Source organism: Crotalus tigris, unplaced genomic scaffold, assembly GCF_016545835.1.
Source record: "Crotalus tigris isolate CLP2741 ecotype Arizona unplaced genomic scaffold, ASM1654583v1 scf7180000017916.3911339, whole genome shotgun sequence".
Taxonomy (NCBI): Eukaryota; Metazoa; Chordata; class Lepidosauria; order Squamata; family Viperidae; genus Crotalus; species Crotalus tigris.
Window position 1 is genome coordinate 2,164,089 of NW_024096718.1, and position 25,395 is coordinate 2,189,483.

Below are 25,395 nucleotides of genomic sequence, written 5' to 3' on the forward strand. Positions count from 1 at the left end.
GATGTTTAGCTGAGGAGGGTCCTTACACCATTCCTTCCCTAAAATTATAGAGAAAATCATCATCATTAAATGTCTTAAAACTAAAAGCTTACCTTCTTTGTATTCTGAATCTATTTGTTTTTTTACTTCTCCTTTCCACTTGGTAAGTTTGGAAGAAGTAATGAAAAACATGAGCATGGAGGTAAAAAAGCTGTAATTTGCAACAGTGAGGATAAATCCAACAATTAAACCTGAAAGAAGGAAAGTTGGAGAAAGAATTGCAATTTACTTTTTGCAATCACTTTCTTCTATAAATTTAATTATTTGACTTAAAAAGAAATTGGCATCAACCTACACTGAAATAATAGTCCAATAATTTTATTGTTTTGCGCAGATTGTGCAAGTTAAAGCAATCTTGCAGGAGGAAAACACTATGTAGAAACAATATCAAAAAAGAATCACAAAACAGTTGCAATATGGAATACTCCTTTCAGTTTTCTAGCCAGCCATATCTTGTTTTATGATATTCCACTGCATTCTTCTATAATACTGATCATACTCAATTCTCCTTTAGCTGATTTATATGGATTCCTGTCTTAAATTATTTTCCTCAAAAGATTTGTTCTATTTTAAATCTTGATTCCTTCTCCAACACACTATACCTCAATATGTGCTATCAGTATATAAATAGGAACAGTTATTCCAATACTTCATTTCTCTTTCCCATTCTTTTTTCTTTAGAATAGGAAAACAAAACAAAAGATTATGAGCAAAGAATACCTTCTATTTCAGCTCTTCAGGGGTTTTTGAAAGTTTTAGGCACTAAGATCTCCAAATTCAGTATTTATGTAGTATTTTTACATTTTATGGAAATATAAGCTAGCTTCCCCATGTTTCTGCATTCCATATGTAATGGTCTAAACGCCATCATTCCAATTAATATGCTCATTAATTATTCTACCTTATCTTGTTTGGAGGAAAGCAGCACTACACCTTTCGTTCTGTTTATATCTCTCTTCAGACTATTGCTTCTATCAGAACATTCTGGTAATATGACTGGAAGAATATCATCCATTCATAATCCAGGTATCTGAAGATACATTCATATCAATTTTTCTTATATTCTGCATTTGGTGTTTCTGATAGAATCTGGTTTGTTTCCTAAATTCCGTTTTTATCAGTATTTCAAATTTTATTATAAATGCTAGATTCGCACAAACTCGCATAATAACCATAAATAAATGAAATAATTCATACTCCCCATTCCTCCCATGTAACTTAAAACTGTAGGCCATTTTGAAGAGGGAGTGTGGAATAATCAAGATGAGTTTCTGTTAAACAAGTTAAATGAAACTTGCTAAGAATCATAATTATATTATGAATTCCATAAAAAAAAGGTTGCACAATAATTATCAGGTACAGAGATAGCAAATTTTTCAGAGGTAAAAAGCCATCAAATTATTATATTCTGCTATTCAATATAGCCCAAGCATCCTCCTTACCCAAATTATGTGAGGTTGGATGCTCTGGATACTTTTGAAGCTTCTTTCCTCCTTTAAGTCCCAGCTCTTTAGCACAGTATTTCTAGTATAAGCAAATTTCTCAACTATACTAATGATGTATTAGTATGACTACATTAATAAATTATTTTTAATATGCTGAAAAATACAAAGAAAAATGCTTGCATAGCTGCTGTAGTAATCTACTGCCAATAACGTTTATTGACCTATTCTGATATCAGATATCAGAAGAAATATCAAATTTCTTCTAAAAGGACCCCAGTGTCTTATTGTGGTTGATCAGACATAAGATCTAAAATTCCTCAGGCTATTTTCGATATTTGTATAGGACAACTTGACTGAATATATGTACACACACATACAAACATATACCTACATATACGCACTCACATATACACAAATCAAATTTCATCTGATACCAGGTATACACACACACACATACATATATACATACATACCTACATATATACACATACATACATATATACACATACATACATATATACACGTAACTCATAACAAATCCAATTCTATGGAGCCCAACATAACCCTAGATTAGACACCATCATATGAAATATAAAAGATAGTTGCATAGATTTAGAGTCAAGCCACCTCTGAATTCTACTTTATTTTCCATTCCGGATGCAGAAGAGAATTTGCCAAATGATACATCAAATAATAAATAATTTATATATATTTAACCTGTAAAGTGATGGGAATAGATTATTGCCACAATAAGAAGAGAATTGTCATGAGTCTGACTAATGATTATTTCAACTGAAAGCTTGCACCTCCAGATTAACACTTTTTAAAAAAAAGCATAATGACAATAAACAAAAATACATCTTAATGCTAAGTTGAAAGGTGAAGGAAAATACCTACATCTCAAAAATCTATACAGACAACCAAAATTAAGAGATAAGGCATACCTCCTATTGCTCCACCATGATCAAGACTCTTTTTCTTAAATCCTCGTGAAGCAATTATTAGCGGAATTAAAATTGAAAAAAGCCAGCGCCATGGAGAAATTGGCCGCAAACTACCTAAAAAGTATGTTGAAAACAGTACACAGAATGTCAAGACCAATATTCTATTGTACAAGTCATGTTTTTAAAACTATTGAAGAGTAAACGCAGTTTTTATTCCTTTTTAAGTAACATACACTTGAAATTGTATCACTTTATATACAAGTACAGTAAAATATTCTGCTGGGATAGGGGAGCAGTTAGGTTCTATGAAAAAAAAAAAAACACCCTCTAATGGCAATGGGCCAATTAAAGAAATAACCTGCAAAGCGAGGGTCTCCAACCCCCACCCAGTCTGTTTGGAGCCGCACTGGTCTGCAGCATGCCAGCAACCAGGCCATGCAAACAAGTGAAGCCCCATCTGTGGGATGCAGGCAGCACACAAAACCATGCCCCCTATGGTCTGCGGAAAAACCTTTCTCCATGGAACTGGTCCCTGATGCCCAAAAGGTTGGGGGCTGCTGCTGTAGGGCATAAAGTGGAAGTAATTTTACCCTTTGTAGAATCTAGAAACACTTTGAATTCAGAAATATTTTTCATCCAGATCACTTAACAACCAAAATGTTCTTATTTATTTACTTACCTATTGACTATAATTATTTTAACAACTTCATGCAGATTCCTGGCAGTTTATAATCAAACAAAATACATAAAATCACAACAGCCCCCTAAAAGCAACTCTACATTTTCAGCAATCAACTGTGCTCTGTCATGACTGCAAGTGGAAAACTATAAGGGACAATACCATCCAGATCTCTGGAGACCAGTGTTAAGCATAGGGGCAAGGCATGAAAAAACCCAACCATGTTCTAGCCCCTTTATTGATTTTATTTGAATGGCTGGATTCTCAAGATGGTCTTCTGGTCCTAAATGAACTGATCAAGTTGGTTCTGCCTGAAGCAGGAGACCCTATCAGTAGCTAGGGACTGAACCATAAAGACTCTGCGCATTAAAGGCAGCATTTTGAATTGTGAGTCATATGGCACACTTGTTAAAATGCAGTATTGGAGGCTGACTCTGCCCACTGCCAGGAGTTTGATCCTGACCGGCTCAAAGTTGAAATGCTGATTCTGTAAACCACTTAGACCAGGGGTGTCAAACTCGCAATGTCACATGACGTGTAGTGACGTATTGCAACTTTTTTTCCACTGCCGGCAATGGGGTGGGCGCAGTTTCGCCATGACGCATCCAGCCCACGGGCCGGCAGTTTAACATCCCTGACTTAGATACTGCTGTAAAGCACTATGGAGCACTATGTAAGTCTAAGTGCTATTGCTATTGCTACTGAATTGTACATGGAAACTTGCTGGCAATCAATACAGCACTATAAAATGATACAACACTGGCATTTTGCACCAACTGTGGGTTTCAGGTAGTCCTCAATGAGCCCCACCAAAATTAGGTTTGAGAATGAGCATATGAAAAGTGGAAAGTACAACACAAAATTACAGTATACAATGCTCCTGTTCAGCATTTCACATAGTGTTTCCTTTTCCTTCTGTACCATCTTTTTACTATCAACATGTTTTACTCTTCATATGGTTATTTTCAATCTCCTTAACATATTCTATCCTCTATTTTAGTCTATAATATGCTTAATGAATTTGAAATTATAGAGTGTTTTGTAAGCCTTATGAAAGATAACCGAAAGTAAATGCATATTAGATCACAAACACTGTATCCTGGATTCCAATCATACCCGTTGTAACACTGTCCCTTTTCTTTGAAGAAGCTTAGGAAACCATATCCTGTCTAATTTCTTTCATTTTATTTATGCAACAAACCAGTTTATTGACTAATATATGTTACCGTTGTACAGAGGTGTTTCTCACACTTCTGTAACTTTAAGCTGGCTAGGGAATTTAGAGAGTTAGTGTCCACACATCTTAAAGTTACTAAGGATGGAAACACTGGTTTTGAGGTCTCACACCATCTGAAATTACATTGCCAAAATCTGTTGGCAAAAGTTCTTTTAATTGATAGATATTACTGCGGCATACACAGATGACAGTATTTTAAAAAACAGGTATTTTTATTTTCTCAAAATACCAGCTATATATGCACACACACACACACACAGCCTTTATTATTTTTATAAATAATTCAAGGTGATGAACATACCTAATTGTGAAGCAAATAGAAGGAGATCAGTTATAATAAATTATTGACATAATGTATTCTGAAGCATCTGAAAGTGTACTCATATTTAGAATATATGATTCTCTCAAATACATTATAATACTTCTAGTTACTACCAATTAAATTACTGGCTATACAAATATTAAAGTTCTTAAAATATATAGTTTTTAATATTATGAGTGGTTGAATGTATTTTGATAAGCTTCAGCAGTCACCTATAATATTTCAGTTATAGAAATATATGGCAAAAGTATGCTTATATATCAACATTAGCTACTGAAAGTAATTAAACTGTGAATGCAATAAACTAAAATATTTCATAAGTATCTAATGACTTTAAAAATTTACCATAATATGTGCTCGCGGTCATGGACACAATCCAGAAAGATAAAGAAATGCATATAAGTATACTCAAAATGATGATGTTTGTTATCATTTTGAAGTAATCTTTATTGAAATCATTCCAGGAATAAAACAGCATTGAAAATCCAGAACTGATTACCTGTGTATAGAAGAAAGCAGAAAATGTTTTAATTGTTTAGATAAATAAAATATATAAAAAATCATGCAAAGTCAGAAAGAATGAACTAAATTTCCATGGGGGGAATTTTGTTACCTTCGTGGAGATAAAGAAAATATATGTGTGCAAATCTGCCAGGTTAAAATATAATACAATACCTTCAAGTCTTTAATGGGGCAACCATTCAGATATTTATGTGTTTTTTTTTGTTACTGTGTGTACAAGTCTTTTGACATGGGTGCTTATTTGTAATATAAATGCTGGCAATTCATCTCAAGAAGTACATTTTGAATGCATGTAGCAGAAAAAGGATGCACAGGTGAATAAAGTAGAATCCTTCCTCACCTTGCACTACTCCTACTGCAAATATTTCTCAGAGTCAAACTTACTGCCACTAATATAGGATTATCATCAGGCATTCAGCAAAAAGAGGACATGCATCAGGCATAGTCTTAAAGTATAATGCAGGGGGTTTTTTTTGAGTATCTGGGTTTTTAAAAATTTTAAACTGTTTTCATAACAGTGGTCAAACTTTCCTTTACTGTGGCCCTGTAAATTCTCTTCTTTCTTTTCTTTGTCTATCAATAGCTTAGATTTACATTATTTATGTCCTGAAAATAAAGTTTTATTGAAACAAATATCACAACTGAAGAACCAGTGTTTTGGTGCTGGAAAAAATGATTTTGTACACATGAAGGCGTACATTTTTGCTATAAATATTTTCACCGATGCCAAGAAAGTTAAACATTGTCACTTCTTTTTCTTTCCCCCATCTGTCTTTTCCATTTGTCTGTTTGCCTTTGCCTATTCAAGATACCTAATAACCCTACACTACTAAAGCCCTACACTGGGAGATGAAGTCTGGAGTGACAGGCTATAAACTGTTGTCACTGTATTCTTTAAAAAAAAAAAAACTTGGGCAAACAAAAGAGACTCAAACGTTAGTCATCTACCTTTAACTTACGAGTTTTAATAACCTACTACCAATTCAATGCAAAAGTCAAAGTATAATCCTAATCAAAATAGATATCCAGAATGCATACAAGTCATTGGCTATTTTCAATATATTTTAATATTGGAAATATTCATACTTCATATTCATATCCCTTGAAAAACTTCCAGCATATATGTACAGTACAGGATAGAATACGCGTTGGTAGCATAGAAATATGCTATATATGTGTTTAAAGATACATCCTCCCACACTACTCTTCACTTCTGGCTGCTTATTTAATTTCACTCATTTATATAGTCTAAATGCTGTTGGGCTCGCTTAGTACACAGTAAAGAGCAAACGGAGCTCCTTACGAGTTAAGGACGGTACTGGGGAAGCATGAGCAGCTCGCTTAACAGGCGCCGAGCCTGCCGAGCTTGCATCTCAACTTCCTGACACACCTCAGGGCCAGTGGGGCCTCGCCTGGCTTCAGCCGACCTTCTTGGGGAGGCAGATACTGTTCCATCCTCTTCCCAGCGAGCCGCGGATCAAATCAGCAAGACGGCAAGGAAGCCCCATCAGCGCTGAACCCCTAAGCAACCCTCACTCGAGACCACTCCTCCGAATTAATCTTGAGCAGGGTCGGTTTTGTCCTTCCGGGGAATAATGAGCGAGTAGAGGTACAAAGTCAATGCTTCGGGCGGCAGCTTGCCCTCCTATCTGCTGCTGCAAAACGCGAACCTTCTAGTTTAAACTTCAGTGAGAATATGTTTTAATCAAGACCAGTTATAATTTAGTAACTTCTGAGCAACACGGATAGGGCTGCATTGTAAAAAAAATACGTAGCATCTCCACCAAAAGCATGCAACCAATCTGTAGATCCAAACAAGAGGTTACTTGTCGGATTTTGCAAAGCAGAGAATCCTTGATTAATGCCTTTATTAGGACGACTCAATTATTGCATTTGGGCGGTTTCCCCATGAATCACAATTATAATTGTTTCTTAATCTGTAATGTTGCCGATAGTTCAAGAAAGTATCACAGCCATGGCTTCCAATTTGTGATAATGGATATTGGAATAAATACAGTATCAAATCGAGCGTGAACTGAGCGTAGACCATTTATCATTCTAGTTCATTCCTATCTCTAGCTGTCTACTTCTAACGCGCATGCGTTTTCGTGGGTGGGTTAAAAGTTGAGTTTTAGAACTTTATTTTTCATCAGGAAAAATTAAGATCACTGCGGGCGCTTTTTAGAATGCTTTCTTCTTCATTAAAACCACTCTTCCCTTTTTATGCGCTCCATTGCTTTCGCCTAAATGCTTGGCTTTTCCTACCACTGCTATACACAACTGAAGCTCAGTTGCCCCATCAGCAATTTTCAGTACTTAAAAAGTTTTCTGTCCTTCGTAAGCAACTAAATCAAATCCCTTAAATCAGTGGTTCTCAACCTTCCTAATGCCCCGATGCTTTAATACAGTTCCTTATGGTTGTTGACCCCCAACCATAAAATTATTTTCTTTGTTACTTCATAACTGTAATTTTGCTTAAGAACCATGTTACTAATTTAATCTCTCTCTCCCTTTCTTTCTCTCTTCCTCTCTCTCCCTTTCTCCCTCTCTTTCCTTCTCCCTCTTTCTCCCTTTCTCCCTATCTTTCTCTCTCCCTCTCTATTTCTCTCTCCCTCTCCCTCCCTTTCTCCCTTTCTTTCTCTCCCTCTCTCTCTCCCTTCCTTTCTCTTTCTCCCTCTGTCTCCCTTTCTCTTTCTCCCTCTTTCTTTCTCCCTCTCTTTCTCTCCCTCTTTCTTTCTCTTTCTCCCTCTCTCTCTCTCGCTTTCTCTCTCTCCCTCTCTTCCTCTTTCTTTCTCCCTCTTTTTCTCCCTCTCTTTCCCTCTTTCTTTCTCTCTCTCCCTTTCTCCCTCCCTCCCTCTCTCTTTCTCCCTCTCTCTCCCTCTTTCTTTCTCTCCCTCTTTCTCTCCCTCTATCTCTCTCCCTTTCTCTCTCTCCCTCTCTTCCTCTCTCCCTCTCCTTCTCTCTCCCTCTTTCTCTTTCTCCCTTTCTCTTTCTCCCTCTTTCTTTCCTCCCTCTCTTTCCCTCTCTTCCTCCCTCCCTTCCTCCCTCCCTGTCTCTCTCCAATCGGGGATCGATTTGGAGGAGGGGAGGAGAGTGGCTGAGGGCTGCTCGTATGACCTTGAAGCGGCCACCTTTGGAAGTACCAATGCTGCTCCAGCCAGGCTCGAGCAGGGCAGAGCGGGTGATGGGAGAGGAGCGAGCCGATCGCCTTCCTGAGAGCCGGGACTCCGGTGTGCCTTCCCGTCCAATGGGGGCTACAGTAGCACCAGGATCGTGCGGTTCCCTGGGAAAGGGACTTCCTGGCCGCACTTCTCAGGGGTGGGGCGCCCGGACACTGGACCAATCAGGAGCCCTGCGAGGGGGCAAGCCTGCGTAAGAGCCATGCCCTTTTTGTGGGGGAGGGACACAATGAGGGAGCCAACCAATCATGGGACGTAGATTCTGACAGTTGTCCAGCCTGAGCCGAGGAGCCGGCAATCGCCTCGAGCTGCCTCCACGGCCTGATGAGACCGTGCTGCACCCGACAGGCAGCGTGTAATGGCCAATGAGTGCCGGACAGGGGGTGGTGCTTGAGAGGTGGCTATTGAGTGTGTGGCACCATTGTGGCTGTCAAGCCCTGTGGGCTCGACATTCCTACGAGGGAAGGGGCCCATGCAGCCGGCCGCCAGAAACGCCCTGCAGGGAGAACAGCTGACGGCAGCCTACCAGACGGCGTGTGAGACTCCAGTGCACCCTAGGATGGCCCGCCAGCGCCTGGTTAGAGCAGCTGGCCAGCACTCCATTGTGGCTGGATCCAGCGGGGCGGGATTCCCTGAAGTCACAGAATGCGGCACAGCAATGTCACTGATGGGCGGGGCATCCCGAGGAGGCTGCCTGTGCCTGGTTGAAGCCTGGCTAGCGCTCCATTGTAGCTGGCTCTGCCAGCGATGACAGGGATCCCTCACAGTTTGCAGCTTCTGCTGCGGTGCCTCGATCGGTTTCCCAGTGAGAAGGCGTTGGAATGTTCGATCGGTATCCCAGTTGAAAAGCCCTGGGATAGAGGAGCGATGTCTCGGTTCCTAAGACCATTGGGGATATGTGTTTTCCGATGGTCTTAGGTGATCCCTGTGAAAGGGTCGTTCAACCCCCAAAGGGGTCGCGACCCACAGGTTGAGAACCGCTGCCTTAAATAGAAAAGATTTTAGTTTTATCAATTTCACTTTTAAATGCATAAACAGTACTCAATGAGACTTTTTTCTAAGCAAAGTTCACATTTTATCTGAATTCCCCCTTCATAAATAGAAGCTATAAATGATGAATCTTAAATATTTGAACTGGTTAGACCTGTGAACATTCAATGCCTTTCTTTGTTTAAAGCACAATAACAAAAACATGGGTGATAATTCTACATTCACCTGGGAATGACTTAAATGATTCTCTGAGTGTGAGTGTGTGAATGTGCCTTTCACTTTAGTTTTAGCAATAACAAGCCATCATTTTACTGCACAATTTCTTCCAGTTCCATTAAGATTAGATAAGCACAAATTGTTCCCAATTGTCCATTAAAATAGGCACACTTGGTGAATTCATGTAATAATAATTACTACTAAAAAAACTTTATGAGCAAGCCTGGTGGTCTTTTTAAATTTAGTCTTGATGCTAATCTTTGGCATTTTGTACATGCTTTGATGGGACCTTTGAGAGATATATTCTTCCCAAAGGGTAAAATTACCACTACTATTACCATCAAGACGGGTGGTGTCTGTTCTGGATCATGTTTGGCATTTATTGGGTTAAGTGCTGTCTCCTTTAGAGATGGCCTGTGGGTAATGTAGTTTAGCTAGTCTGCAATCCCGTCTTATCAGATCTGTGGGAGGAGTTTCTAAAGTTCATCACAGGGTATCCTGGCCACGAGCCAGGTTGGAATGTTCTTTGTCTGAGAGAAGCATGGAGCCATTCGGACATCTCAGTTGGCTCCACTTCAAGTTACAAGCTGATATGGAGGAAGCATTTTCTCACCTATGAAAATGAACAGATGTATGATATCCAGAAGCAACAGCCACACAAATGCAAGTATCTCTGAATGAAGTGTATCTGTTTTGGAATCATTTTTATTGAGTTTATCTGTCTGACTTGGACTTAACAAAGCAACTTAACTCTGGGTCAGAACAGTGAGAAAATATTGAATTACCTTCATATTGACTTTGGATTGAGAAAAGTAAAATCAGTAAATCTGCCTTCATATTAACTTCAGCCTTAAAGGGAGTGCTCTGCTTGTCAGCCAGTGTTTCAAAGAGAAGGTGTGATTTGGGTGAAACCTCCCTCCCCCAAGCATTTCTACCTGATGCAGTGTATTGTTAATTCGCCTTTAACTCCGCAAAGTCTCTACCGGTCTGAATGATAAAGTTTATCTGCCTGCTATCTTCGCTATAAGTAAAAATTGTAAAGAGATAGCTTGGAAGAGAGAACCCTTTACATTAGTACGTGAATTTCTGCTAGCAACTAGAAGTGAAGGGCTGTTATATACTTGTTCTAAAATGCCTTGGAATTTTGTCTGTTAGCCAATGCTGCATGTAAAGCCTGCATTTCTAAAAGATCAAAGGAGCATTGGGCAGCTACCCTCTTTCTTTGCCGGCAATTCAAACAGCTTGAGGCAAGACAGAGGGAGGGGAATAAGCAATGAGAGAATTGTTTCAAAAGATTGTCTGTGAACCCAAATCCGTTTGCTTGGAAAGCAAAGACAAAGTTTAACGTCTGTGTTACTAAAATGCAAAGGAGTTGTGTGTGTTTCTGACTGCTTTAGTAAGAAAGCATTGGGAGGATGAAATGCAGCCTTTGACTCTTTGCAGGATAGGCTGGGAAAAGTTTCTTTGCTGGCAAATTCAAAGTATATCCAACTTTTGTTGCCTTTTGTTTAATATTCAGAACGGGCGAACCCCTCCCCGCAAACCCAGCATTGCTTGAAAACATGCATTTGCCCTAGCTGGCCCCTGGCTCTGAGATAGCCTTAGGCCATAAATCAATCTGTTGCCGAAGCAACCATTTGTTGTCATAGTAACTCAGCAATGATGAGAGGAGAAGTCTAAATTACCCCCTCCCCTTGGAATTCCAGCAATGTCCATAGAAAGAGAAGGTTTACAGAGGTTCCATAGCAGTGCAGTAGCACCCCCGGTGGCCAATCTTCACACTACACTTTTCAACAATTTTAACCCTGCTAAAGGACAAGCACCCCTCACTTTGGCAAGCTTGCATCACCCAAGTTAACAACACCCCCTAGAGAGGAAAGAAGGTACTTCACTGAATGCAATTTCTAACTATGCAGAGTGAATCTGACAGTTAAAGAGCAAGTTGCCTAAATTCATCCAAAGCTACCAACAGCCCCTAGAGGGCACAGAGTGAACCTCACCCAAAAGTAATCACTCACACAAGCAGTCACCTCTAGTGGTGACTGTGCTGAGGGCAAATTAAGGAGAAGAAAAGGCAGCAATTAACCTTGCTTATTATCACAAGGCTGACAACCGAGAGGATTTTAGTGTCCCAAGCAGTCTCCAGCTTCCAACTTAACGACCACGGTGGGATTTTGGGAGCACCTGAAGCTCAGTGATTTCCCAGGTGGCCACTAAGGATAACGTGGTAGTAAGAAGAATTTTGGCTGGTCTCTCTCCAGACGCCCCCTAGTGGTTAAAGGAGGAACTACATGCAAGCTTTTAATCATGCACAAGAAAGCTGTCTAGTGGACAAAGGGTGAACCTCGAAGAAAGAGCACCCTGGTAACTGACCCGCAGGAAGTAACCCCTAGTGGTGAAAGGCTGAATTGTGGTGAAGTACCCACGAACACAGGAGAACACACCCAGTGGTGCCTCCACCCACAGACAGCACCCCAATAGCTGATCTGCAAGTAGCGGCCCCTAGTGGTCAAAGAGCAAAGTTCATCGAATTTGCTTCAAAATAGCTAGGAAGTTTACTGAACCTGTCCTAGTCATGGCAGAGTGTCCCATTGCTCTAGTAGAAGGGGTTCAACCAACCAGTCTAGATGAGACATCCCAACCAGCTGGCCAAGGAGAAATGCTGCAAATAGCCAACCTTGACTTGTACCCAGAGGCTGAAGCTCAAGCCTCAGTGAGGCCAAAGATGTCTCAGGGTCCCTATGACCTGAGGCAACAAAGAAAGCCTACAGAAGCCATGCAGTCATATCTGACGGACAGATGGCAGTCGTTCTACGACCACCATGAGAAAGACTGGGAGAGATTACAGACACTCTACCAAACGCCCAAAGAGGGATTCCCTCTCGAATGTGCACTCTCATTAGGATAAGGTAGATGCTTTCCGACAATGGACAGACTTCGCACGCTGTCTCGAAGAGATTCAGATGGAACTAGGAGTCCCAACAGTTGATAGCAAGATGCAAAGCCTCAAGCTAGAAAACAAGGAACATAAGAAGTTTCTAGAGCGCTCCAAACAGCTCCCGGAACCCAGGTCCTACACAAAAAACAGAATGGTTGAGAGGGCCAAGTCCAAAGTTTCCCGCCATTCACATGCACCATCCCAGCGGTCACATGTGGCTCCATCTCATGCCTCTGGAAAAGCCTCATCTTTTCGCCATATATCCAAGGCGTATTCCAGTGTGTCACAACAATCTCACGTTACAGGCGCCTCCCACCATTCAAAAGAGTCTTCTCGTCATAGTCAGGCGTCCCAAGTTTCAAAGGCAGAGCAAACCAACATCGATGCTGAAGCTGCCAACACAGTCTTACGCATGTGAGAAGAGGAGCAGCTGAAAAAGAAGGAATTGGTGGCTATGGAAATTGAAGTAGCTGAGATGGAAGCCAAACTAGAAGTTGAAGCAGCTCAAATGGAGGCTGATCGAGAAGCTGAAGCAGCTCAAAGAGAAGCTGAAGCAGCTCAAATGGAGGCCAGCTTGAGTTTGTACAAAGCCAACGAGAAATGGCAGACAAAACAGCAAGAGCGAAAGGCTCTCAGAGAACACTCCAACATACCACTTTCTTGCCCAATAGAGAACATCTGGAGAAAGAAGATCAGCATAGCCGCATGCAGGCCTATGTGGACAACCAAAGCGTGTTTCAAAGGGAACAAGTGAGAGCGCCACAACCATCCACAAGCCCCCCAAGACCGAGTAGACAATGAGAAGAATCTCAATGGCCAGATGTGCCGTTCAGCCAGAGAGTTGTTGTTGTGACATCTAGGCCACAAGATTTTCCCACCATTGCTGCCCCATTGAACCCACCGAACCATACCATTGATGGCAGCCAGATGGGTCCACCTGCAGTGGCAATGGCCCCACAGCAGAACCAGATGCCGCTCTGGGATGAGATTGAAAGAACTCAAGCCAAACTAGAGTCCCTGCTGCGTCAACAAGAGGCAGCATCCCAAGGAACCGCTACCAGACCAGACCACAGAGGAGAATCTCAACAACCAGCTGTACCAGCCTCCCAGGGAATCAGCTACGCACCACCTGAAAGACGAGAAACCCTCCAACAAGTAAGCACGCATGAACTTAGGTCCTCTCAGCTCAAGGCCAGAGCAGAGGAATTCAGACCAAGCCAATGCACGTGACATGGCAAGATACCCTCAGCGGACAACACACGGAAGTAAGTTACCAGCCGGACATGGCACACGCCCCCGCTCCCGGAAGCTACGCACCTCCTCCACCTGACTATAAACCACACACGGGACTGTGGAATCCCCCAACATTCATTGGAAGAAGGTTGGACATGGCAGCCAGAGGCATGCAAAAATTCTCTGATAAACCAGGGAGAGAGTACTTATTGTGGAAGCACATCTTCAAGCGCGCCATACTCGAGGAAAGGGCTGGATCAGACGAGGAGCTCGTGCAGTTGACAGCCTGGCTAGGCCCAGAATCCGCAAACATAGTGAAGAACATCTACGCATCCCATCTGGGTAATCCAGACATTGGCATTAAAAAAACTCGACAAGGACTATGGTGAACCTACAGTGACAGAGTCCTCACTCCTGGACCACGTTCTCGATTTCCCTAGAATGAGAATCAACGAACTTCGCCAGCTGAAGACATTCTCGTCACTCCTTACTCAGTTACAGACAGCACAACTGGATCCTTCCTTGCTGGGACTAGCTTGCCTTGACTAGTTCAGGGAGCAGAACCCTATCGTCCAAAAACTACCATGGCAGATATGTGACGAATGGATCAAGTTTTCTGTAGATTATAGGGAAAGGAATAAAAAAAGAGTTCCCCCCTTTGCTGTTCTTGCTGAATTTGTCAATGACCAGGCAGAACTCTACAATGATCCCCTATACCTCTCCATCAGAGAAACACATTTTCCAACGACCAAGTGAAGCTGTCAAAACTCTGATGTAGCCAAGGCCCCTGTCCAAAATGCATGGGGTAGAACTCCTATTTCAGTGTACAAAACAGAGATCACGAAGAAGACTTCAGACGAGCAAATACCGAGGAGCACTCATTTGGAACCTTGCCCACCAAGAAAAGGCCTGATTTGTCCAATTCATAAATCTTCACACTCTCTAAACTATTGCAGAGAATTTGGGAAAAAATCCCTAGATGATTGAAAGGCCCTTCTCAAAGAGCATAGGATATGCTACAAGTGCTGTGACTCTACAGACCATATGGCCAAAGACTGCGCAGTCAGGGTGAAGTGCCACCTGTGTAACAGTGATAAGCACCCGGCAGCCTTGCATTTAGACTCTAAGAAACCCTCTGAGGAGACACAACAAGTGACTTCAACCCCTCCTACAACAACGGAGACTCAACGTGAATCCAAAGAGCAGCCAGAAGCGTACGGGACGTACTACACAGATATATGTGGCGACTCACCACGCCCTCCTTCATGCTCACCCATCTGTCTTGCAAAAGTCTATCCCAACGGGCAACCTAAAAGGGTTGTGAAGATGTACGCCATACTAGACCCACACAGCAAGGTCACTATAGCTAAGCCCGCCTTTTTCGACCTCTTCGACCTGAAGTATTTCGCAATAAATACGTGCATAGTACCAATGCACACGGCAGGGAGGAAAATCATTGGTCTACACATAGAATTGATAGACGGAAGTTCACATTTCCTGTTACCATCAGTGTTGGAATGGGAGACCTTACCAGATGTGTGCAGCGAAATTTCAACATCAGAGGCAGCAAGAAAAATACCTCACTTAGCACACATAGCCAATTCAATCCCTCCTTTAGATCCTGAAGCTGAAATCCTACTCATGGTGGGAAGAGACACCCCAGAGTCCATTGGCTCTGATGAAAGAATCAAAGCTCCGCCGGGAACCCCAGTAGCCATTAAGATGGAACTTGGATGGGCCATAGGAGGGATGGTTTGTGTCGATCTACCGCAAACCCCAACCCAGGTGAGCATCTCAAAAACCTCCATTCCCAGTAACGGAACAGCACCTCACCTAAAGCAACACTTGGAACACTGCACACTTGTGACAACCAAACCTGTTTTGGAAGCAACAGTGTTCCAGACCAGCAAGAATTACAACAACTTAGCCTTGTCCATAGAGGACAAATAACGTCTGCAGTTACACATGTTCTCCCTGAGCACCACACACTGGGATAAGCCGTGTCTGCCAGAACAGAAACAAGACTGGGAGTCATGTAGTGTACTCCCAAGATATCCCCAAAGTATGCAAGTACAGCGCACGTATGTCTCCAGCTCACCTGCCACAGTGCAAAAGAAAGAATTGTATGCTTCCTCAGATGTGTCAATGAAGGTAAATGCAGCCTTAAGATACGTCACAGTCTACAGCGGGGAGAGTCACACCTACGTCATTTTGATTGCAACCATAAGATACACCAGAGTCTACAGTGGGGAGAGCTGCAGTCTTGGTGTCTTCTTTGGAAAAGCGAGACTAACAATACAACAAAACCACACCGTACCAAGGTTAGAACTATGTGGTATCACTTTGGCTATAAAGCTCACCAACTTGACAGCAAAGATGTAGTGCTTTGAACTACGGTCTACCACCTTCTACGCAGACAGCAAGATGATGTCAAGCTATATCTGCAAATAGAGCAGACACTTCTACGTCTATATAGACAACAAAGTAAAAAATATTGGAACATCTTTAAGCCCTGAACAATGGCAACATGTGCCAACAGATAAGAATCTTGTGAATCAAGTTAAGTGGCCCAACCTCACCACACAGTTAACAAAATTGATCTGGCTAGAAAGTCCTGAATTCTTGGCTTGTCCAAACAGCCAGATGCCATAGAGACCACAATGCTATATGCTTCCAGCTCCAGATCAATGAGCCAACCTTCAACCGCAGGCACCCAGTAAACTCCAACCAATCTGTTTCAAACCCTCCTCTAAGCGGAAGTACCTGAGATTAGGCATAGTTTTGATCGTTCTGATCACTTGTCTTAGCATCCCAAGAATTAACCTTGTAGAAGCCTGCAAGGACTCCCAGACTATCAAAGATGTTTGTCATGATCCAGTGATTGACAAATATCTGAAGGCCAAAAATTACCCTCCCCATGCACCTCACATGGGTGAAGCGTGGGAGCGCATGATTGGCGTACCTTGCAAAATCATGGACTTTATGTCATCAAAGACACACATGAAGTCTTCACTACCCTCATGACAACAGTAGCAGCCATCTTCAACGCTCCACCAGTGGATCTAGACCCTTCGGTTCCTGCGTGTCCTGAGTCTTCTGCTCCTGCTGTTCCTGATTCTCCAGCTCCAGCTGTTCCTGAGTTTCCAGCTCCAGCTGTTCCCGAGGTTCCAGCTGTTCCTGATTCTCCAACTGTTCCTGAGTTTCCAGCTCCAGCTGTTCCCGAGGTTCCAGCTGTTCCTGATTCTCCAACTGTTCCTGAGTTTCCAGCTCCAGCTGTTCCTGTTTTTCCAGGTTCTTCGGCTCCTGAGTATCCTGTGAATCCAGTTTCCTTCGTTCCTGAAAAATTTTGGGTTCCAGTTTTTCTGTTCCAGATTTGGGTCCAGTTTCTTTTACAGGAAGAAGACCTTGTCTTGTTGAGAGACAAGAACACATACAGTACCAGAACTATTGGCCCATGAGACTTGTGCACTGGGCCCCACCCAGTTTTGATGAATTAATTCGCCAAGCTGAGGCCCAGATTGTGAAGCTACGTAAGTCTGTTTGTGCCTCAAAGACTCTTGCTCCAGACTGATCACCAATTTGGTCCCGTGCTGACGAAGATCAAACTAGAAGATTTATCCTCAAACTATGTATTGCGCTTATGCATTGTTTGATGTAACACTTGCTTATCTCTGTTATAATTGTGCATGTTTATAGTTATGCATATTTGATATCATATTTTTGGCTATTTAGTCACTAGTTAGTTAACAATGAGAATTGCATGCCTTAATGCTATGTTTTTTGCTTTTTTCGGTTAGTTAGTAGTGAAAACTTAAATTTCCAAGCGGGGAGTGTTCTGGATCATGTTTGGCATTTATTGGGTTAAGTGCTGTCTCCTTTAGAGATGGCCTGTGGGTAATGTAGTTTAGCTAGTCTGCAATCCCGTCTTATCAGATCTGTGGGAGGAGTTTCTAAAGTTAATCACAGGGTATCCTGGCCATGAGCCAGGTTGGAATGTTCTTTGTCTGAGAGAAGCATGGAGCCATTCGGACATCTCAATTGGCTCCACTTCAAGTTACAAGCTGGTATGGAGGAAGCATTATTTTCTCACCTATGAGAATGAACAGATGTATGATATCCAGAAGCAACAACCATACAAATGCAAGTATCTCTGAATGAAGTGTATCTGTTTTGGAATCATTTTTATTGAGTTTATCTGTCTGACTTGGACTTACAAAGCAACTTAACTCTGGGTCAGAACAGTGTCTCCCAAGGATGCATTTTTTTATCACATACACTCAGCCATCCGTTATCTCTCTGGCAGCTTTTATCAACCAACTGGACAACAACCCAGTTTTAATGGTATGTGAGAATGGCCTTGAGAGAGAGAAAGAAGAGCCACATAATAGGCATGGTCTATAGCAGGGCTTTTCAACCAGTGGTACGGGTACCACCTGTGGTACATTGGCACCTGGCAGATGGTACGCGACCATCCTAGAAAAATGGTAGCAGGGGAAGGGAATGAGCTGAACCAGGGCAGCACCACACAAGCCTGAGCAAGAGATGGCTGGAGCTGCAGGGCTGTCAGGGCTCAGCAGAAGCGCCAGGATCAGCGCTTCTTCGGGACTGTCAGGGCTCAGTGAAAGCACCAGAATCAGTGCCAGGCTCCAGCTGAAGCTCGGCACTGATCCTGGCACTTCTGCTGAGCCCAGAAGAAGCAACGATCAGCTGGAATGTTGCAGCATCTCCAGGGTCTTGTGATTTACATTCAGATGCTTGGCAACTGATTCATATTTATGACAGTCACAATGTCCCAGGGTCATGTGAAGTGACCAAAACCTGCTGCAATCACCCAGCAGATGGGGGGAATAAAAACCAAACACCCCCCACCCCCGTTGCCAATCCTCAACAGAAATGCTCACAACAATGAAAACCTCGGACAAGAGGAAGAGCGCCACCGCGTGGGCAGGCAGGTGTCTTGCTCGACTGTGGCTTGGGGGGCACTTTTTTCAGTGCCATTGTAACTTCGAACAGTCACTAAGTGAACTGTTGTAAGTCAAGGACTACCTGTACTTTATCACTTTTTTCCTTTTTTTTTTTTTGTTCATCAAGTTTTTGACATCTTGCTAGACGACTGGTGGTACTCAGATATTGCCATATCCTAAAAGTGGTACAATGGGTGAAAAGATTGAAAAGCCCTGGTCTATAGTAGCCCTGGTGGTACAGTGGTTAAAGTGCAGTATTGCAGATAAACTCTGCCCGCAGCCTGGAGTTTGATTGTGACGGGGCTCAAGGTTGATTCAGCCTTCCATCCTTTCAAGATCGATAAAATGAGGACCCAGATTGTTGGGATAATATGCAAAAAGGGCTCTGCATTATAAACTGCCCAGAGTGTTGTAAAGTGCTATGGGGTGGTATATAAGCCTAAATGCTGTTGCTATAGCTATGGTCAGATATGAGTTAACTGAGCCCACAGAAGGAATGGAGGCATAGCAACTTTCTAGTTTCTGGGACTGTAAAAGTGAGGTGGGAGAAATATACATTCAGACTTGTGAGATTCTATTAATAACCTTACAATAAAGATTGAGCTAGTAGTTCTGTGTGGACTATCTCACAAAGTAGTTATCAATGAACATGGAAGAGACAATGTAGAAATTTCTTGAAGAGGTCTGGGATTACCTGGTAAAATATGGCCTTTGTATAATGGAATATAAAGATGATCTTAGGGAAAGATTTTGAGAGGCTCTAAAGACTGATATCAAAGTTTTGGTGTACTCCATCTTATTTGAAATATAATAAAGGCACGGCTATTTTGTGTTTCTTTCTTAAGTTTTCCATTTTCTCAGAAGTAAGTTGCCATTTCATCTCTCTTAATAGTTCAGCATCCCTTTCCCAAAGATATTGCCAGCATCCAGCTCTGAGTGAATATAAGCTTATTTTTCAAGATGTTTGCATATTCATTATAGTGACCCAGCCAAAGATTTTTCTGGCCTATCAGTCTTTAAAACAGTGATCCACAAATTCTTCAGCTCATTAACTCCTTCATGATTCTTTAAATTGTTCATCGACTGCAAAAATCTGTTATATCAAAATAATTTAATATTACTTAACCAATAATTCTATGATTAATAATAACAAAATAATGGAGAGTCCAATTGATCCTTGAAGTGGATATTGATCATGTTGGGGAACCCTGCCTTAAAATGATTTGGGTAAACATTACTGCTGGGAAGCAATATTGACTCTTTATGTGTCCTGTTTACTTTAAGCAATTTACTTTTTGTTTTAAGTTGAATTTGGAAAACTTCTTATAGAATTTACCTTTCCAGAATGATCAAGAAATATTCTGTCACTGGTTTCCATATTTACAATTGAAAAAAAGGTTTAAATTAGATCAAATAAGTTATGGATTTGACTTTGTAAAAAATGAATTAGAAATTGTACTATATGGTAATGATGGAAATGAAGAAAGTCTTACAGTCTTATTCATGAAGACCAATCTGGCTTTTTGCCAAAAAGACAACTAAGAGATAATGCGAGAACTGTTTTGAACATTACTGAATACTTACAATACTATAATGAGAAGCATAATATTTTGGATGCAGAGAAAGCCTTTGACAATTTAAATGGGTCTGTATGTTTAAAGCCCTGGAAGATATAAACTTCAGGGAGAAATTTATTCAAGGAGTTAAAGTGATTTGTACTTCACAGCAAAGATCATTATTAATGGAGATTTAACTGGTGTGAAATTCAAAAGGGTATGAGACAAGAGTGACCTTTATCTCCTTTGTTGTTTATATTGGTACTGGAAGTTTTGAACAGGGATATTAGATGAGAAAATAACAGTCATAGATATTAAAAAGGAAGTTTATAAATTGAGACCATTTGATTATGACTTATATTTCTGCAAGATCCAAAAACTGGAATCAAATACTTGATAAGGAACTAAATGTTGAGAATATGGCTTTTCAGGATTATGAAATATTGATGAAAAAATCAGGTTTCAAAGTGAAGAAAAAGGTTAAATATCTTTTGACAAATACCTTCTAACTTTGTACCTGTGTGGAATGATATAAAAAAAACTTATGAAGATGGAATAACTTGCAATTTTCTTTATCAGGTAGAATCTTTGTAATTAAGATAAATGTTTTACCAAAGATGTTATTTTTTATTTCAGAATTTACTGATACTTATAACCAATACTCCATTTAATCAATGGCAAATGGATATTTCCAAATTTATATGGCAAGAAAAAAACACCAAGATAAAGATATAAACTTCATCCTAAAGAAAACGTTTTGGGTTTATCAGATTTGAAATTGTACTGTGATGCCTGTTTGGTCTGGATAAAAGAGTGGGCGACTTGAAAACAATAGACCACTTGAATTAGAGGGGTATGACTAAGATTTGGATGGCACACCTACCTATGGTATGACAAGGTTAAAATAAATGTTGGTTTTAACAATCACTGCCATCCTAAGGGTTTGGAACAAATATAAAATAATCTCTGCAAAAGTACCTCTTCAGGTGTCACCTCAGGTAGCCTCTTTTAGAAAAGAAATGATGGCGAGGCCAGACTAGTGGACCTATGGTCAAATAATACTTTTTAATCAAGGTTAACCTACCCTTAAATCCAAAGAAGAACTGGAATCAGAAGAATGTATCTGTCACTAGTTTACATATTTACAATTGAAAGGTTTAAATTAGATAAGAAAAGTTATTGATTTGACTTTGTAAAAAATGAATTGGAAATTGTACTGTGTGGTAATGATGAAAGCATTATTGCAAGATTTATAAACTACTGTTAAAATTGAATTTGGAGACTGAATATGTAAAATATTGCATGATCCAATGGGCAAAGAATTTTGGGTATAATGCTTAAACAATGGGAAAACACATGGACAAAAATTTACATTAAATTATAGCTTAAAAGAAATGTTTTATGAAATGATGTACTATTGGTATTTAATACTGGATAAACTGTCAAAAATATATAAAAAACTATATTTTAAAAAATATTTTATTAATTTTTATAGTCACAAATCCTTAACATTTTAGCAGCAATATATTGTCTGGGTTCCAATGTTTAATTTACAAATATATGTTAAACTCCTTTCTCTCTACCTCATTTTTCTAGCCATTAATAAAATATATCCCATGTTCTAAAGTAATCTGAATCTTCTTTCTCCTTCATTTTCAATATAAGTCTGTCCATTTCTGCACAATCTAAAATTTTCTTAATTATCTCTTCTTCCGCTGGTAATTCTCCATCCTTCCAATGTTGGGCAAATACAATTCTCGCTGCAGTTAATACATGTAACATTAAATATACACATTCCTTCTTATAATTTCCTACAATTATGCCTAACAAAAATAATTCTGGCTTAAAATCTATGTGTTTGCTTGTCATTTTCTCTAACCATATATGTATTTTTGACCAAAATCTTTTGGCTTAAGGACATGTCCACCAAAGATGATAGTATGTACCTGGTTTTTGTCTACATTTCCAACAATTGCTAGACATATTTTTAAACATTTTCGCTAACCTAACAAGTGTTAAAGGCCATCTGTAGAACATTTTTATAGGTTTTCTTTGTAAGTCACCGCCTTTGCTATTTTAGAATTTCTTTCCCAAAGTGTTTGCCAGTTTTCTAGCTCTATGTTATGCCCAAAGCTTTTTGCCCATGTTTTCATTGTTTCTTTAACTTGTTCCTCTTCCATCTTTAAACTTAACATATACTTATAGAGTTTCTTAATCAATTTTTCATCTGATGTCAATAATATCTGATCAAATTCTATCTGTTCTTTATAAAATCCAGATATTTTTCATATCTCATTTGAATTTGCAAATGTGGCCACCATGATAGATCAATGCCCTGTTCTTTCAGTTCTTGTCTAGTTTTAGTTTCCCTTCAGTATTCAAAATGTCTTTATAGGTCACAATTTTCTCATAGTTAATTAAGTTTGGGTGAACAAACGCTTCCATTGTTGAAAGCCATCCAGGCATTTCCATGTAGATTTTCGCTTTTACTTTTTCCCATTCTAGAAGAAGTGTGTTTCTTATGTAGTGGTTTTGAAAGTATCTATGTATTTTATTCTTCCCATACCATAAGAAGGCATGCCATCCGAGTTGTAGGTCATGCCCCTCTAGGTATAGTAAACTTTTATCTCTAAGAGTTATCCATTCTTTTAACCAAGTTAATACAGATGCTTGATAATATAAAGCCCAATCTGGCAGGCCAAATCCTCCATTTTCTTTTGCTTCTTGTAGCATTTTCAATCTAATTCTAGCTTTTTTTCCTTGCCAAATAAATTTCAAAATCAGTGTATTTAATTCATCAAAAAAATGTTTCCCCAGTTTTATGGGTATTGTTTGAAATAAAAAGAGTAGTTTTGCTAAATTTTTAACCTTCACCGTTGCTATTCTCCCTAGTTGTAGATTTTTCCATTTTTCCAGGTCTAATTTTATTTGTTTTAATAATTTTACGTGGTTGTCTTCTTTTATTGTTGCACATCTTACTGTTAAATATATCCCCAAGTATTTGATTTTCTTAACTATTTGAAGGTCTGTTTTTTCTGACAATTGATATTTTTCTTTATCTGTAAGATTTTTAGTTATCACTTTGGTCTTTTCTCTATTTATTTTCAGTCCTGCCACTTCTCCAAATTCTTCTATCTTTTTCATAGGCTTGAGGCTATATTGTTTTAACATAGGTTTGCACTTAACCTTTTCATTGTTCAAAATTAGATACATTTATAACAACTATTTATAAAGTAAAAATTTAAGGCTATAATTCTGGTCAATTTATTCAAGGAGCTGAAATCCGTGATTAAAACCATCAATATGGCTGAAAATATGGCTGAAAATATTTGTGTCAGTGCTAACAATAACAATCAAATCAGTCCAGAAGGTTTGAAACAGAACCTTAATTTAAAACCTAAAGAGCACAAAGTCATGATCTTTTCTATTAGAAAATGAAAGATTACTTCAGTAAAAAAGAAAGTGTGTGTTGGCTCTCTTAATGAAGATTACATTGGCTTGGTTATATTTTTTTAAAAGTATATAGATACTGATATTTCACTTACTGCAATCCTTATTTTTGTTATATAAAAATATCCATAGGGATATTGCTAAGAGCTGTCCCTCACCATAAAGTCTATTAGTCTTTGAGCTGGCAAAAAATTCATATTGGCATATACTGTGTGCTTTCATTGTTGATATCTATTTTGCCACAGTAACAACACAGGCAAGTTAGGATTTGTGGCTATCTCAGATCTTTCTGCCATATGTCATCCTGATGGAGGAAAGCAACCACCAATCTCTTTTTATAATGTGGGAGATTGCAGGATGGGGTGAACTTAGATGGATGATTAGAACACAGGTTTAACTAACTTGTCTGGTTCAAGTCATATGCTCAGGCATAAGAAGATGTAGAGTAAAGCAATTAGGAACTCTCCCAGTGATTTTTGCAATCTCTCCTTTGCACCTGTAACCTGTTGGTCAGGCTATTTCTGAAAACAATTGTGCTGCTGTACACCTGTGCTCAGTAAATTACAGATCTCTAGACAATTAGGGTTTCATTCTGTTCTTGGTTATATGTGACAGAAGATAGAACCAGCACTTTTTCAGAACATTAAACCCATGTTTAAAGACTAGCCTACCATTTTTTCAGAAGAAACCCATAACTATGCTTATAGGTTTTTATTCAGTTACAGTGCTGATGAATGCAGAGTTTGGAGACTTGAAAAAACAGTTTAGGGTTAAATCATCATGAAGAAAATCTATGTAGTTCCTAGGGATTGAAAATGACTTGATGGGACATAATCAATCAACTGGTCTTCACGAGAACTAAGGAAAGGACCACTTGAAATTAGTCAGGCAGATACTTTTGTGGCCTGCTCTCTCCTGCAAAGCCAAAATGGGATTTCATTTCAAAGGTGGCACTGCTGCAGGCAGGAAGATGGATTTCCCTCTACCCTCTTCATACCCCTTTTTCTAAATGGACAACTATAGGATTGTATTATAAATTTTTATTAAAAGACTTTATACTTTGTTTTTTATGTTCAAGAGGGTTTTTGCAAACATTAGTGCTTAAGAATTTGGCTGCTTTGTCAACTACAGTTGGTGGTATAGCTAAGTAAACAATTATTTAGAAATCATTAATGTTCCACTCATCACTCAGATTAATATATGGCTCCATGTCCTCTGGTAAACCATTATTACTTAAATCTGAATACACCTCAATTATGCCAATGCAAAACACCCTGGAAGTGGTTTCCCTAGCACATTCCATCCCAAACTATCAATAGCATTTTAGCTGTCTTGTAAATCCAGGACAGTGTGGTTAATGTTTCAGTTCAGTGAAACATTTATTCTATACATAAACATCTCCTGATTAGATTTGTCTTTCTTAGTCATATCATTAGCTTACAAACATGTTTAGTGTCAAAGCAATAATATCCTATATTGAAGCATACCATTTTTGAAGCATACCATTAAAGTTCCATGGAATCTGTGTTTCCTGGTGATTTGAATGTAACTACAGATACCTCTTGAATTAGGGTGATAAATGGGATTGGAATTTCAATTGCTAAGCAATACGGTCATAAAGCACAATGCAACTGTATCGCTTAGTGACAGCAAGCCTGGCAGTCCCTGTTGCCATTGTTAA

The 25,395-nt window shown here is 39.8% G+C and overlaps 1 protein-coding gene across 4 annotated transcripts in view; it reads right to left on the reverse strand.

The window, feature by feature from the left end:
- TMEM19 (transmembrane protein 19) overlaps positions 1-25,395 on the reverse strand; it is a 61,302-nt gene that overhangs the window by 9,315 nt on the left and 26,592 nt on the right. Inside the window, exons 1-4 of one of the 4 annotated variants that reach the window (XM_039344466.1) lie at positions 6,616-6,982; positions 5,012-5,165; positions 2,429-2,542; positions 93-230 (exon numbers count right to left, since the gene is read on the reverse strand). In XM_039344466.1, coding sequence (XP_039200400.1) covers positions 93-230; positions 2,429-2,542; positions 5,012-5,165; positions 6,616-6,696 — 487 coding nt within the window. In that variant the 5' untranslated portion in view covers positions 6,697-6,982. Of the gene's footprint in view, positions 1-92; positions 231-2,428; positions 2,543-5,011; positions 5,166-6,491; positions 6,983-25,395 lie in introns of those variants that run through there. The other 3 variants (XM_039344468.1, XM_039344467.1, XM_039344470.1) reach the window with 3 other exon arrangements.